At 44.1% G+C, this 16,638-nt stretch overlaps 1 protein-coding gene across 3 annotated transcripts in view; it reads left to right on the top strand.

The window, feature by feature from the left end:
• LOC311000979 (nucleoprotein TPR-like) overlaps positions 1-13,867 on the top strand; it is a 40,724-nt gene extending 26,857 nt beyond the window's left edge. The window contains exons 37-54 of one of the 3 annotated variants that reach the window (XM_083991910.1): positions 999-1,110; positions 1,210-1,403; positions 1,960-2,030; positions 2,189-2,388; positions 3,142-3,336; positions 3,997-4,118; positions 5,160-5,234; positions 5,333-5,590; positions 5,685-5,874; positions 6,803-7,008; positions 8,059-8,130; positions 8,270-8,361; positions 10,416-10,528; positions 10,622-10,720; positions 10,899-11,040; positions 11,679-11,773; positions 13,186-13,290; positions 13,520-13,867. In XM_083991910.1, coding sequence (XP_083848036.1) covers positions 999-1,110; positions 1,210-1,403; positions 1,960-2,030; positions 2,189-2,388; positions 3,142-3,336; positions 3,997-4,118; positions 5,160-5,234; positions 5,333-5,590; positions 5,685-5,874; positions 6,803-7,008; positions 8,059-8,130; positions 8,270-8,361; positions 10,416-10,528; positions 10,622-10,720; positions 10,899-11,040; positions 11,679-11,773; positions 13,186-13,290; positions 13,520-13,575 — 2,397 coding nt within the window. In that variant the 3' untranslated portion in view covers positions 13,576-13,867. The remainder of the gene's footprint in view (positions 1-998; positions 1,111-1,209; positions 1,404-1,959; positions 2,031-2,188; positions 2,389-3,141; positions 3,337-3,996; positions 4,119-5,159; positions 5,235-5,332; positions 5,591-5,684; positions 5,875-6,802; positions 7,009-8,058; positions 8,131-8,269; positions 8,362-10,415; positions 10,529-10,621; positions 10,721-10,898; positions 11,041-11,678; positions 11,774-13,185; positions 13,291-13,519) is intronic. The other 2 variants (XM_083991911.1, XM_083991912.1) reach the window with 2 other exon arrangements.
• Positions 13,868-16,638: the final 2,771 nt, after the last annotated feature.

Below are 16,638 nucleotides of genomic sequence, written 5' to 3' on the forward strand. Positions count from 1 at the left end.
TTTGTAGTGGTCCTATGTGTTCCCGTGGCCTTTCTATGACGCCTGGAGGTGAAAACAGTCTGTTCACTCCCTTAATTGATTTCTACACTTTTTTGAGATCGTGTCTCCAAACGGGCAAATTGGAAGTGCTGGCAGACTTGACGTCAGTATTGGAATGATACCGCTTCTCATCAGCGCAGCGGTCCGACTCCTCATCACGGAATGAGAGACATCTGAACGAGGAAGTCTCCTCTCCCGGCGCAAAACCACGTCAATATTCTCATCAGTCCATACAACAGTGCACAGTTGTTGTGCTGCGCTCCTCAGCTTCACTTGTTTTTTTTATTTGACAGTTTCACACAGAACTTTCTGATGGTAGTAGGAGTCTCTCCATGTTTCTCCTTCTGCCACAGTAAAAAAAAGAAAAAAGGAACATTTAGCCTACATTTTTTTCAGACAAGATGCCAGTCTCAGAATTTTTTTTTTTTTTTTTTTTTCGGAAATCAATGCCCGACCCCTGTCCCAATGTCAACACTGGCACATGTACCTGTAGTGAAAGCCACACCCTCTCCCCGTGACAGGTGTGGAGTGGACGTGGTTTACACATCTTATTTGCATTTCAAGGTGCAGACACAGAAATGACTCGTTCACAGGAGAGCTCTGGAGAGCCACTTTTAGATTACTGAGATGAAGAGCTGCAGATTGATTTGGGGACAATACACTAGGAATACTATATGGTTGGACAACTTAGAACCATGTGAAATAGTTGAAAAACAGCATAATATGGGACCTTTAAAAAGTAAATACTTGTACTATTAAGCTCTGCCATGTAAAAGAATAGAGGGTGGAAGGAAGTTAACACCCAGCAAACTCATCATTAGTCTTTGCAGACAAGTATTTTGTAAAGGAGGTTCCAGTTTGAATAGTGAATTAACTTTTTTAAAGTCCAGGGCTTGATAATGTCTTTCACCACACTGTAATAGTTAACTGTTATAGTTTTGTTGTTTGTTTTCCTACAGCTGCTGGAGTGCAAGAGCAGAGAGGAGCAGCTGAAGCAGCAGATGGCTGATAAAGAGGAAAAGACTAAGAAGGCCTTCATGGGAGCAAAGACCAAAATAAACCACCTGAACAGTGAGTTTCACCTTAAACCACTTAAACACACACATACACCCACTGAAGTGAAGGCATGCGTACTAAGTTACCTCTGTGTTTTGTATTTGTGACCTGCAGGTGTCCAAGTGCAGCTCAGGGGGGAGAATGATGAACTGAAACAAAACAAGGAGGAAATGGAGGTGAGAATGAACGCCCTCAAGTCTCAGTACGAAGGCCGCGTTCTTCGCCTGGAGAGAGAGATGAAAGAACTGAGAGAGACGCAAACGCACTCTGAGCCCAGAGAGGAGATGCAGGACCAGAGTGGAGCAAAGGTACACGCCTGTGTTTATCATCTATAGTAGGAAACTGGAATTGAAGTCAGATTTTTTTGAAAGGGACAACAAGGAGTTTGTATTTGGTTATAAAAAAGTCACATATTAATGTGGATGAATCTACGTTACCCACACTTGTTAATGGGTCCATTTTCGATAAATATATCGTTTTTTCTTTATCGTTATTTTGTTATTAATATTTAGTGGTCGACTCGCCCAGCATTTCCTACTTCCTACTACGGGTCATGGGAATAACACCGCCGGATCGCCGTTTATGGTTGGAACTACGACGGTATCTGATCGTCTTCCAACCTCCAACTTTCATTCTTGATTAATGAAAACATTCTTGGCAAATGTTTTCGCTTTCATCCGTCTTGCACCAGTCCAAGAATTTCACCGTGCACACGGAGACTCATGGGAAATGTAGTGTGAAAACACTTCGCTTTCCGAAACTCCTCGTTGTCCCTTTAAAAAGAAAATGAATGACACCAGTTTTTCTAATGTTCTGTGCGTCAAAGTACATTGAACTTTAATCTCATATATTATCTGTACGTAGGTGGGTGATCAGTCCAGATCTGCAGACCAGAGACAGATAACTTTGAAGAGTCCAGCCCAGGACAGGGGAAGGTAACTAATGGATACATACCCACTCTCACACACAACAAACATAGAGCGTCTCGTATTTCATTCATACCAGTTACCGTTGGCATCATAAATACTGTACAGAACCACCACAATATGAAAACTGTGCGAAATAGAAATCAACATAACTGTGTGTCCCACAGCTCCAGTCTGTCTGAGCCTCCCACGGCTAACATCCGCCCTACCCCAAGCACTCCATCTCCTAGCAACAAGCCAAGCCCCTCACATGGAAGCAAAGCCACGCCTCGTGCCAGTATCCGGCCCATGGTCACCCCGGCAACTGTCCCCATCCCAACACCTACCGCCACAGTCATGCCAACCACACAGACTGACAGTCAAGAAGGTGAGAAAGAGTTTAAAGATTATCTTAAAGGGATAGTTCAACAATTTGGCAAATTGGCCCATTGCCATAATCCCTATAGTCATAGCAGTAGGTATGTTACCTTTAGTTGTCGGTGCAAGCTATTTTTAGAACGGCGGAGCAGAGCCGTGAGCTGCTCAGAGCTATGCTACAGAGGCTAATGGGATTTCTTGGTTTCCCTCATCAAACTCATCAAATACACAATCCAACAACTCCAAAACGCTCTGGTGGACAAGTTGTGACCTGCGCATTCACCACGCTATGAGATAATAATAGAACATTACGAGACAGAGTTGTTTTTGAGGTAAATACAGAGACTGCTTGCCAAAAACCCGATGGGAGCGCGCATCAGAAAAACAACTCTGTCTCATAACGTTCCGTTATTATCTCATAACGTGATGAATGTGCAGGTCACAACTTGTCCACCAGAGCATTTTGGAGTTGTTGGATTGTGTATTTGATTAGTTAGATGAGGGAAACCAAGGAATCCCATTAGCCTCCATAGCGTAGCTCTGAGCAGCTATCGGCTCTGCTCCGCCGTTCTAAAAATAGCTTGCACTGACAATTAAAGATAACAAACCTAATCCTAAAACTATAGGGATTATGGCAATGGGCCAATTTGCCGAAATGTTGAACTATCCCTTTAATGTCTAAATATAAATACACTGATGATCACTGCCTACTAGATAGACACTTCAGCTCACTCTGAGTGTGATCTAATGTTTGTCTCTGTAGTGCTGATGAGTTCTGGAGCCTCTGTACACTCTACCAGCTCTGGTCTTGTGAGCACGCCCTCCTCCATGAATCAGCCAACCAGCACACAGGCCACCGCTTTCGTCCAGCCCACTCAGCAGCAGGCAGCCAATCAGGATGCAGGGTCGAGCATGGACGCAGAGCGTCCGTCAACCTCCTCGTCGCTGATGGGAGCAGGTGAGCAGGACTGTCAGATGCTTGTGACATATAGATCCTTGCAAAAGTATTCATACCCATTGAACTTTTCCACATTAGTCACGTTACAACCACAAACTTAAATTTATTTTATTGGGATTTGATGTGATAGACCAACACAAAGTAGAGCGTCATTGTGAAGTGGAAGGAAAATGAAACATGGTGTTCAACCAAAATGTAACTTTTTGGCCTACATGCAAAACGCTATGTTCAGGCGGAAACCTAGTCCCCAGTGTGAAACATGGTGGTGGCAGCATCATGCTGTGGGGAGGCTTTTCGTCAGCAGGGACAGGGAAGCTGAGTTGATGGGAAGATTAATACAATCCAGGACAATCCTGGAGAAAAAGCTGTTAGATGCAGAAAAAGACTTGAGACTGGGATGGAGGTTCACCTTCCAGCAGGACGCAAAGGATTGACTTGGGGCTGAATACATTTGCATGCCACACTTTTCTGATTTTTATTTGTAAAAAATCTTGATCATGTATCATTTTACTTCCACTTCACAACCATGTGCTACGTTGTGTTGGTCTGTCACATAAAATCCCAAACAGTGAACAAAAGCTGTGTTTCTTCTGCCTCACTTAACACCAGTTAAACACTGTACTATCCTGTGTGTGTCGGTATGGTGTGGTATGTCTAAAGCAGGTACAAAGCGAACCAGAGAAGAAGAAGAGGAGGAGGAGGAAGAGGACAGCAGACCGGAGAGTTCTCACACACCACCAATCAATAAAAAACTACGACTAAAACCATCAATAGCACTGCAGGTAAACACAGACCTAGAGAGACAACGCCACTAATAGAGTTCCCTTCTACAGTGGGATCAGAAAGTCTTCAGATCCCTTCAGTGTTTTCACATTTGTGAAAGGACGTGTACTTAAAGGACATTTATTCCAAGGCATCGTTTGTGTTTGGACTTTTTGTCCCCTCCTGAGGTGGTATAGATTCTGATACTTAAACCACAAGACAGTCTCTTGATGACAGCACCTCTGCTGATTGGAGTCTAGTGTTCTTCACGTATTGATCCACTGATGTTGTGGTCACTTTTGATCTACCTGATCCAGGGTCTGCACAGAGTTCCTCGCACTGTCCCCTTAGTAACGTTTAACCTGAACAAGCCTCTGATGTGTAGATCAAATCCACATGAGAGTCATAGAAACGCTGATTTCATTGGTGGAGGATACATCTGCAACTCTAATTGAAGAAGAATAGATATTTAGATTTCTTCACCACCTCTTGCATTTTACTTCCATGTCAGAAAGATACTCAGTGTGGTCTAAGACTTTTGGACCCGACTGTGTTACCTAAGGTAGAAAGCAAGATGGAAACTTGGTGCTGAAGACTTGTTTTTGCTACACATTTGAAATTTCAAAAATCCGTACTTTTTCCAGACCCTAATTTCCAGATTTCTCCGTAAATTTGTGTAATTTGAGTAATTAGATGTGTATATTGTAAATAAATTATGCAATTAATCATTTGTTTTCATTATTCTGAATTTGTGTGCCATTTGTCACCAAATAATTTCCACGAGATTGTAGCTAATTGCGCATACAAAATGATTAACCCAAACAAGAAGTTCTAATAAGTATTAAGATAATTATATTTCCATACAATAGTTTCCATTTTCCATACTTTTCCAGACCTGGAAATGTAAATCAAATTCCATACTTTTCCATACTTTCCATACTTGTGTAAGAACCCTGTGTTTAGATTTAGTTTGGGTCTGTTGGGTTTGTCATCTTCACTGTGTTCTGTTATGTATTCAATCCTTAGCAGTCTGTAATTCCATCTGTGTGACTGTGTTTCAGATGGAAGGCGATGAGGAGATGGAAGGAGAGCTGAGGGATGACGGGGAACAACAGGATTCACCAGACGACAGTCAGGTTAGAAACCAAAGCAGGAAGTGCTGAACAAAACAAATCTCCACATGTGCAATGAACGCATCACAAAAAAAAAATACCGGTTTTATATTTGGCTTCAGGAGCTTCCGGAGGAGGGGTTCCCTGTTTTAGCTGAAGACGACGAGGACATTGACGGAGAGGGCGTGTCCCAGTCCGTCCCCTCCTATCAGATGTCCTCTCAGGCCTCCTCTGTCGTCCGGGACGTCATAGTGATCGACACAGACAGCGAGAGCCGGGAGAGCAAAGAGGGAGAGGAGAAGCAGGAGGATGATGGAGAGGAGGAAGAGGAGGAGGAAGAAGAAGAAGAAGAAGAAGAGGAGGAAGAGGAAGAGGAGGAGGTGCTGCTCTGCTTATTCCCACACAGTTTCCAGATCCGATGTGTTGTGTGGAGTGAATAACCTGGCTTTGACGATCTGTGTCTGATTTCCTCAGTATAAAGAGGAAGACGACGAGGATGAGGATGACGCAGACGATGGCGGGGCGAGAGGAGGAGACGAGAGCAACGAGAGGAGCGGAGACGCCGAAGACGAGGGAGAGGAAGAGGATCCGTCAGAGGCCGAGGAGAACGTGTGCGGGGGGTCGTCCTCCGACTCCCAGCGTCCCTCTGAGCTGCCACACAGCAGTGAGCACGCACACGCACACACACACATACACACACAGCACCTCAGTGTGTCTTCATGTTAATTGTAGGAAAAATGGGAAGAAATATATCTATGATAAGAAGATGCTCTTCCCTTCTTACTCCAAGCACCACCTTGCAGGTTATTCAAGCTCTTGGTAACTTTCTCATCTGGATTATTGTTCACCTATCTGGTCAAGTGTAGCTAATGAAGAACTTTATAAGCTGCAGTTAGTGCAAAATAGAGCAGCGCGTCTTGCCCTTCGGTTCTCAATGAGGAAAAACATAGACAAAATGCATGCTGATCTTGTCTGGCTGAAAGTGGAAGACAGATTAAGACGAAGTCTTCTAACTTTATTTAGAAATATGTGTTTTAAAACAACCAACTTGCCTTCACTCAAGAATAACATTTTTTCAAAACAGACATGGCCATGAAACAAGACAGGTGAGAGGGGTCATGTTATGATTCCTAGACCAAGAACTAATTCCATAAAAAAACTGTCATTTTTAGAGCCATTTCTCAGTGGAATAAGTTGCCATTTATCACAACTCAAGCAACAAGTAACAACGTTTTAAAAAACAGCTAAAAAGGTTATTCTTGGGTAAAGGCCTGAAAACTCTGTGAACTGTTTTTTGCTGATTTTTTGATTTTCTTTTTATGAAATTTTACCTCAGTGTTTTTGGTAACTTGTTATTAATTTGATTGTAGGCAGGTGCTGTGTGTGTGCTTGTGTGTGAGTGTGTGAACATGTATAGTTGGGAAATTAGTGTTGAAACTGAATTCATGTAAAATATTATTGTTATTTGTATTTATATGCATGTTTTAACATGGACCCCAGGAAAAGTAGCTGTTGCAGGTGTAACAGCTAATGGGGATCCAAATAAACAAATAAACGTTAGCTCATGCGAGTCTCTCCTCCCTCCCCTCCAGGTGAAGGCAGCGGCGGCGCCACATCTGAGTCCGACCCCACCAGAGACGCTGTGCACTTCCCCCCGACCTCCTCCTCCTCCCTACCTTCCTCCTCCTCCTCCCCCCTCACCCCCCGCCTGCCCCATCCCCGCCGGCCCACACACTCTCTCCCACCAAGGCTCTACATCCAGCCCCCAGCACCAGAACTGGGACCCCCACACACACAGGTAAACACACACACACACCCCATTATGTTTTCAGTTTAAAACCACATTTAAATCCTTTCAATCGTTACTTTTAAAGGGATAGTTCAACATTTTGGCAAATTGGCCCATTGCCATAATCCCTATAGTCATAGCAGTAGGTTTGTTACCTTTAATTGTCGGTGCAAGCTGTTTTTAGATCGGCGGAGCAGAGCCGCGAGCTGCTCAGAGCTACGCTACGGAGGCTAATGGGATTTCTTGGTTTCCCTCATCAAACTCATCAAATACACAATCCAACAACTCTAAAACGCTCTGGTGGACAAGTTGTGACCTGCACATTCACCACGCTATGAGGTTATAACGGAGACGAGACAGAGTTGTTTTCGAGGCAAATGCAGAGACTGCTTGCTGAAAAATTGTCCCCGACATGAACACGCATCAGCGGTTTTGCATGAATTTACCTCGAAAACAACTCTGTCTCGTAACGTTCTGTTATTATCTCATAGCATGGTGAATGTGCAGGTCAGAACTTGTCCACCAGAGCGTTGTGGAGTTGTTGGATTGTGTATTTGATGAGTGTGATGAGGGAAACCAAGAAATCCCATGAGCCTCCATAGGTAGCCCTGAGCAGCTCGCGGCTCTGCTCTGCCGTTCTAAAAATAGTTTGCACTGACAATTAAAGGTAACAAACCTACTGCTAAGACTAATGTTGAACTATCCCTTTTAAGTATGAGTTAATACATTAATATAGAATTATGACAACCCCTTCACCCCCCATACACATTTTTTTTTCTTTTCTTTTTCTTATTTTGTCTTGGTATATGTAATTTGTTTCATCCTTTGTATAAATTGTGTATAAATACTAATATAAAAACAACAAAAAACTATATAAGCAAATACAATTTAAACGTTCACGTGCCCTCTAAAAAGACTAAAAAAAAAAATCTGCATTTATCCTTTTGACCATATTTGTATGGTGTCAGATACAACATATCTAAAAGAAAAAACATTCCTCCACTGTTTTGTGAAAGAGCTGCTGAAGATAATGTGTTTGTGTGTTTGTGTGTTGAACAGAGACAGCCCTCTCAGATGCGCAGACCGTCAGTAGGACGAGGACTTCAGCTCACCCCAGGAATAGGCAGCCAAGTAAGAGAAGAATCTTGCAGTGACTGATTGTGTTTCATCTGCTCCGTGGTGTCTTTATTGTCTGGCTGCTCCGATCACTCACCTGTGTGTTCACCTTTACCGAGCCCACAGGCTCAACCGTCATGTGTTTGTGTTACAGCCACATTTCTTTGATGACGACGACAGGATGGTTCCCAGTACTCCCACTTTAGTGGTCCCACACCGCACTGACGGCTTCGCTGAGGCTATACAGTAAGATACACACAGTGTTTCAGTCAGACTATAATATAAGGTACATAATACACACACCTTGTAAATCTAAAGACTCAGCAGATCAGAGAACGCTTACAAAGACTCACTCAGCAAGAATCCAACAAGTTTCATTGTAGGAATGATCTATTTTATGATTTTTAATACACAGCACTCTTTTTTGAGTTTCTACTGATTTTAATAGCTGGAGGCAAAGAACTTCGCCCTCTGGCGAAACTCTCAGCCAATAACCTGCCCGTGTACAACACAGAGGCAATTCATTTTTACCACTGTCACATACAGTAACATTCATAAATGTTACAGAAATTAACAATGATGATAGACATTTCAGTGATATAAGACAAGAGGTGGCCATCTCCAGAGCAATCAATCTGGACCTTATTTCTAGCATAAAATACGATCATTTACTCACCCATATAACTTTGGTGTCATTACATGTTGTTCCGATGAAATTAGATCCAGCCGAGAGCCGCGTATATTTATATAATGCGAGTCTATAGGGCAGCGGAATGAACCCTTTAAATAACTGTAATTATCTGCCGCGAAACTTGTTAATTTCACCAATTGTTTTATGATATGCTAGTGCTATTCCCCTCTGAGTCTTACTAAAGCTCGGACTAGTTGCGCTAAAAATGGACCCGAATGCCGAAGCGGAATGATTATTATCAGAATGAGCCGGTCAGCGCTCGGAGATGACATCATCCAGGTCAGAGGTTACTAGTAGGTCAACCTACAGACCCCGGATGTTGATAACAGGTCAGCCCGGACTCAGAGGGGAATAGCACTAGTGTATCATAATAAAATATTGGTGAAATTAACGAGTTTTGTGGCGGATAATGTGTTATTTAGAGGTTGCATTCCGCTGCCCTATAGACTTGCATTATATGGATATACGCGGCTCTCGGCTGGATCTACCGTATTTTCCGCACTATAAGGCGCACTTAAAAGCCTTTAATTTTCTCAAAAAACGACAGTGCGCCTTATAATACGGAGCGCCTTATATATGGATCAATTGGTTAATTGGTTGATTCATACTCAGCTCCATCTAGGGGATGCATAACGTAACCCCAGTTTGACTGCAGTATCTTCTATTCTACCGTAGATGACCAAATAATCGCCCGCGTGCAAATACGCGCCTGTGCTCTAATAGCCGCCGGGGTCCGAGCTCATTTGGCATAATAAACGCCGGTTCAATTAAACGCCCGGGCGATTAAGTGTTTACCATAGTCTTGCACAGAAAACAAAAGTTTTTTTTTAACAGCACTTCACCAGCTCTCACCTCTTCTGTCAGTCAGCCCCTTCTCTCGCTCTCTCTCTCTCGCATGTAGACGCGCGCGCGCGTACACACACACACACACAGACACAGGCGCGCTAGACTGAGGGATATAGGGATATAGATAAATGTGCTAATGTACAGTGCTGAAATTACCGCGATCGACCCCCCCTTCCGTTATCATTCATAACACTGCTCTGATCAGCTCCCTGTGTCGCGGTAACACAGACAAACTGTCTTTGTATTTATTGTCTGATGTCAATAAAGATGCGTCGGGGGAAAAAGTAGTTTTGTTCCAGTGGTGCTATGGTGAGCTCCTTGTTCTTTGCATGATGGTCTGGTGCTGCTCATTGCAAAAATAAATTGTAGCCTGTTGCAAATACGCGCCTGGTTCTTATAAACGCCTGGGGTCCAAGTCGATTTAGCTTATTAACTGCTACTAAATGGTCATCTACGGTATGCGCCTTATAATCCGGTGCGCCCTATATATGAAAACAGTTCTAAAATAGGCCATTCATTGAAGGTGCGTCTTATAATCCGGTGCGCTTTATAGTGCGGAAAATACGGTAATTTTGTGGAAACGACTTGTAATGACACCAAAGTTATCTGGGTGAGTAAATGATCGTATTTTATGCTAGAAATAAGGTCCAGATTGTAAAAAACGTCAATTCCCCTTTAAAGTGTTGAGGGTTACAGTACTGTGTATTGTGTTTAGCTGAGGTCTCATCATGTCCCCTCATGTCTTTGTCTTTCATCTCCTCAGTTCTCCTCAGGTAGCAGGTCTGTCCACCAGGTTTAGATTTGGACCTCCAGAAGACCTGCTGCCTCAGACATCAGCCTCACACTCTGACCTGGGACAGCTGGCCTCTCAAGGAGGTAACACACACGCACGCACGCACGCACACGTGTAATCTAATAGTTAGTTTACTTTCTAACACTTCATCCTGTCTAACTGCTGCTGTGTTGTAGGTTTGGGAATGTATGAGTCTCCTCTGTTCCTGGCTGCTCATGATGATGATGGGGGAGGGAGGAGTGTCCCCACCACACCGTTACAGGTGGCTGCACCAGGTAAGACACACACACACACACACACACACACACACACACACACACACACACACACACACACACACACACACACACACACACACACACACACACACACACGTGAACACACACACAGCTCTACAGCACCCGTTAGACTGTAAATGCATCATCTTGTCCCCTGACTCTCCGTCTCTGTCAGTGACGGTCTTCACCGAGTCTCTGCCCTCAGACGGCGGCGACAACATGGCCTCCCAGTCCGTTCCCATGGTAACCGCCTCCACTGGGATGCCTGCTACTGCCGATGACGGAGACGAGGTGTTTGTGGAGCAGGAAGGAGAGAGGTGAGTCAGGCCTGAGCCGGCGCCAAACTAAATGTTTGGTTGCAATATAGGAGACAGAAAGATGAGACGGAGGTTCATGTTGGTGATTTAAAAAAGACTTGGAGTTCACACCAACCCACTGGCTTCAGCAGGGAATCACACACTTAAAGTGATACTTCACCCATACCGATAATTCACCAATTTTCTACTCACCGTCATGCCAAGGAAGGGTTCGGACAACTTTTGTAATTATCAAAACGCTTTTGGAGTTCCGGAGGGGGTCCGGCTGGCAACGGATTTTCATATTACAGCGGCGGATAGAGTTCAGTTTTGAATCGTCCAAAACACACTATGAAACATCCAAAGCTGGCATGATCTCTATTGTAGTAGAAGTAGCTCTCAGTGGCTCTGTTTGTTTGTGCGCATGCGCAAGATTTTCTGCTATATGTTCGTTCATCGTCGTAAATCATCGGATGTATGATGTAAACACGGAAGAACATCTCGCAGCAAATCTTGCGCATCTCGTGCAGCCACTGGGATCATGGGACCCTTTACATAGTTTCCTAATGCTCAGGAGGATTATTGATCAGCTGTTTTCTTAGTTAGTGTTTAGCATGGAGCACCATCTGATCGTGTGTGTGTGTGTGTGTGTTCCTCAGATCTGGGATTGAGGCGACTCTGGAGAGTCAGACAGACATGGAGTCAACGGGACAGAGTGACGATGCATCACTACCGTCCACCAGCCAAGACCCAGGTAACAGACAGAATTCACCTGCAAGGACATGACTCGGGGAGGCTAGAATGCACTCTCCTTTTCGGAGGATTTGCTGGTTGCAGAAGGAACTTAAGTCTCTTAATTTCACTCTGGTAATCTTACAACACTGGTCAGGCTGTTTCTGTCTTTAACTGAAAGACGGTGAAACCAGCAAATAAAAGAAAAGCACATAAGGCTCTCAATAAATGCTTGATAGAATCGACAGAGTATAACAGGCCTGACAGAGAAAGAATTTAGTTTCCTGAGAAGATGAATTCTCTGTTGTCCTCGCTTCACAATAAAATCTGTGTTCACATCAAGTTTGAGATGGTCGTCAAAAAAGGTCCCCAAGTATTTGTATGATGCACTCAGTAGGAATTTCCTTCTTGCATCTAAAGTCAGTAATCAATCTGAACCATAGAGGAGGGACAGCAGTGCAGTGTCTGTCCAAGGTGTCCAAGGACTGATGTTTTCAACATCTTCCATTGATTGCTCCATTCCGTTGATATCGCTCCACAACTCGAAATAGGCGGACAGTCGAAATAGGTGGACTGAGACGCATCAGTCCAAATGTTATTTGAAACTACCTCCCGAAGGTGGTTTCGATCCGGTTTGCAGAAATCAGATTTCATATTATTTGTGACTGTTCGGACTTTAAAAGAGCCACCCGGTTCCAATCTGGATTGGCTAAAAATCGGATTTTGGCGGCAGTCTGACCACGGCCTTAGTGTTTGTAGTTCGTTGACACTTGGCCTCGGCTGAAAATCTTTCACAGTGTCCCTGTCAACAGTTCATGGACACTTACACCTGATTATGACTGATTATCTGATGGCTCTGAACATTAACCTACTAGATTCTCCTGTGGTGTGAGGTTTGTGAAGAGTCAATTTCACCTGACAATCTGCACGGAAAATGGTCGATGCTGACGGTCGTAAATGTTAAACCTTTTCAATATTTACGATTAAAAGTCGTCCTGTGTGTGCGGGAAGCGGAAAATCCTGAGTCACCGACTCTGCGGAATGTGACGTGGAATTGAATGTACAGTAGCCAATATAGAAGCGAGCTGACAGAAGAACCCGAAGAACAAACCAGTATGGCTACCATCCCCACGGCTACCATCAGCGAACACTCAAAGTTCATGTTTGATCACGCGACATTTCTGCCATGGGGGGACAGTGTGTTATAAGACAAATCTTCAGGTGTGTTGTGTGCTGTATTGGGAGTATCGGAGCTCAGCACACCACACACAATACAATCAAAACTGATCAATCAATGATTTTTTATCTTTGTGTGGAGTCTCTCACGGATAAAAAATCTGTTGAGATTTAGAAAATCTTTTGTGTGTAGCAGGCTTTAGTTGTGTCCTGTCACCGACAGTTTGATATCCAGTCTGCTCTCTGGTTCCTTCTCAGACACCAGCAGCGTTCCCCAGCAGCGCACGCCGAACCAGCCTCCAATCAGCAGCCAGCAGTCGGGCAGAGTAGGCAGAGGAGGCACCAGGATGTTTATCCGCAAAGGTAAGGAAATGAAACGCTCCTGGAGGTCTGGACTGGCAGCGCCTCAGTAAACATGATGTTACAGAACAGAGTCCATTCAGTCAGAGTATGATGATGGTTTTTATTGAAATAGAATAAGCAGAAAGCAGCATTACAGACATTCTAGGGATAATATCATGATGTGGGAGGAAACTGATCATCTCATTTGTTTATCCTAACCTGCTCTCCTCTCTCGTTTGTCTGTTCTCAGGAAACTTCTCTCAAGGAGGAAGAGGAGGGGGGCTGGGCAGAGGGGGCATCGCATAGTGATGATGTCAGCACAGCAACCGATGAGGAGTTTGAAAAGATGTTTCATTAATTCATTAATTGAATTTTGAGACATATATCTTGTCCAATCGAATCACACAATTCCAATGTGTGAGACGTTTCTCTCATGTCTACGATTGTGTTGCTGATTAGGTCCACTGAGGTTTTAGTTGTGTTTTGTAATTGTTTCTCATGTGTTAATGAGAGCAGCCCTGGTTTTTGTAATGTTAGTTTTCTTCATGTTTTCTGTCAGTGAGCTGTTAATACACTTGTTTTAATAATAAAGCTAAATAATGAGTAGCAGCGATACTGGAGCGAGTCATCAGTCGTGAAAAACATCAGCTTTAGTCTGGACTGAAATAATGTCGACTATCAACTATCGGAGACATTAGAGATAAAAATCAATCATTGATCACAGCAGCACACAACACACACCAACTCTCCAGATGCTGAGGTCTTGGGTTTTGTAGGAAGGTGGAGGGAGGGTGACTGTTAGAATTTGTGATGGTATTTCAGTTCCCCCCTCCCAAAAAAAATCCCCTTCCACTAATTAAACATGGATCAGAAATTAAAGTGCTGAAGCAGAAAACACCAGAACTGGGCTGCTACCTCCTCTTCATTGTATTTTAGGGACAGCGCAGCCACACCCTGATGGAGTTGACCGGGGGGGCGGGGTTAGCACTCTGGGGGGGCACGTTGGCAGGGTTGGCCAGCGGGGCATCAGGGCTGAAGATAGGCAGAGGTCCAAGGGGCCCGGAGGGGTACCCTGAGGGGGGCCCGGAGGGGTCGGGTTTAAGCAGCGCCGGCAGGTCACCCACAATCTGCACTCTGAAGAAGAAGGCTGCAGAGAAGACAGAGACGACTTCAGCTGCTTTTCCCAAACCAGTGATTTTTCCCACTTGCCACAAAGCCTTGAAAACAACAGTTATTCATTTAGAGCAGGGGTGCAAAACTCATTTTAGTTCAGGGGGCCACACAGTGTAATTTGATCCCCCCCCCCCCCCGTTAGGATAGGAGCATAATAACCTATAGATAATGAGAACCCAAAAAGTTTCCACATGTTTTAGTACAAAGATATGGAAGAGGATTAGGGCCACTGTAAAAAAAATAAAAAATAAAAAAAGTGAGTTCTGACTTTTGAGTTTTAGAACTCACTTTTTCTTTTTACAAAGTACATTATTAAGCTGTTTACAGTTAATGAACGATTGTTTTACAAAACATTATGAACATATTGAGCTGAAATTTCTTGAGAAGAAACTTTTGAAAATTTCTTGAGAAGAAATTTCAACCACATAACGCACATTAAACACCCCTGATATAGAGTACCGTCTGTGACTGATGAATATACAAAGTCTTTTAGTTCAGAACTTGTCTGTACAGCTAAGTAACATCTCTGGCAGAGTGCCTGCTGCAGAAAGCAGACACCATGAACAGGAGAAACAACCTACAGACACTGAATGGACGAAACACTTGGAGTTACAGCATCGGCTTAATAGAGACAAAGCAACAAGAGGTGATGCTGAATCAGAATGCTCCCCTGTTATGAATCCACCTACTCTCATTATTCACTCACTCTTTTTTAATTACCTCTCCCTTTTCTGCCTTCTTTCATTTTTTGTAAAGTCATCAGTTTGGGCTCCACCACCTACGTTCACCAGCTGCTTTCTGACTGTTTGCTGCTGCTGCTGAACAGTGAACTGTGGCTTTACCTCAGCTCTTTCTTGTTTTTATTTGAACTTCAAAAAGCAACAGCTCTATTCCAATTACATTCCACTTTTTAACTTGACCCCCACCCACCCCATTTTACGTATCTTTCCCCTGAGGGAGAGCTGGGAGTCGTCATTCAGAAGGTGTAGGTTCCATTGGTAACTGTGCCCCTGTTAGTGCTGCTATCGTGCTAATTACCTTCTCTAAATCCCTCTCCCTCCCAGGCTTTCATTCCTGCTGTGGGCATATTTCTGAGAATTTAGCTTATCATAAATATATAAGTAGCCTATGCATCTGGGAGCATTGTGTAGCCATTCCTCTCAGCTCTTTCTTTGAGAAAGCTGCTGCTGCCTGAGGTGAGGTGGGTGGGAGAGTTGTGTCTCGTTCCACTGACAATGACATGGTGATAAAGTAGTGGTTCATGTATCATAGATTCACCTTGCGTCCTCCGGTCCTGTCTCATCCTAACCAGACTGACTACAGTGTGTTGTAGGAGGCACTTACGTCCAGAGAAGACAAAGTGGAAGAATCCGTCGTTCTTCTGAGGGTCGGGCATGGTCAGGGCCGAGGTGACGGGGCTGGGGAAGCCCTTCAGAGACACCTTGATGTTGATCTCTCCACTTAGAAGACCTGCTAGTTAAAAAAAAAGGCTCATAAATATGATGAAAATTAATTATGTTGTTTTTTTTTCTGGGCTGGTTGGTGAGGTTACTGACCAGCCTGGCGAGTCAAGCGTGCCTTCAGGCTCGTGGGCTTTGGGTTGCATGACTGAGGGCTGCCTGGTGGGGAGGTGTAGCGCTGCATGATGTCTCCTACAAGATGGACAAGGACAGATATGGTCAGGCTGAGGTGTCGCGGAGCAAGACATTTTTCTGTCTGTGTCTGTTTTTCCTCCTCACCGCTCTTAAAGAAGAAAAGCGTCTCTGGTTGGCTCTTGGTGGCTGGAACCACCAGGACAGCAAGGATGGGTCCAGTCAGACCTGGGAACTCAGAGGCCAGAGGTTTGGGATAGCCTGGCTCCACCGCCAGGTTCTCATCTAGACTCCAGAGCTGGTCTCCCTGCAGGGGTGAGGAGGATAAAGGTAAATGATGGTGATCTTTTTATTTATTACACTAGAAAACAGGGATTTACCTTTGCTGGGTTGACAATACATTACTGTAACACATCTTTAATCTTCCAGCCAGGTAGGCCTACCTAACCAGTTTTACTACGACAATGATGCACTCAGACATAGAAAAGTCCTCTTTTAAGGGCAGCACTGTAGCCACTAATAGGTCTAAACTGTGACAACATCAATATGCAAAATTTGTTGTCATCACTGATTTGTCCTGTTTTCATTAACATTGCTTAGACCT

Source organism: Trachurus trachurus (genome assembly GCF_905171665.1).
Source record: "Trachurus trachurus genome assembly, chromosome: 17".
NCBI lineage: Eukaryota > Metazoa > Chordata > Actinopteri > Carangiformes > Carangidae > Trachurus > Trachurus trachurus.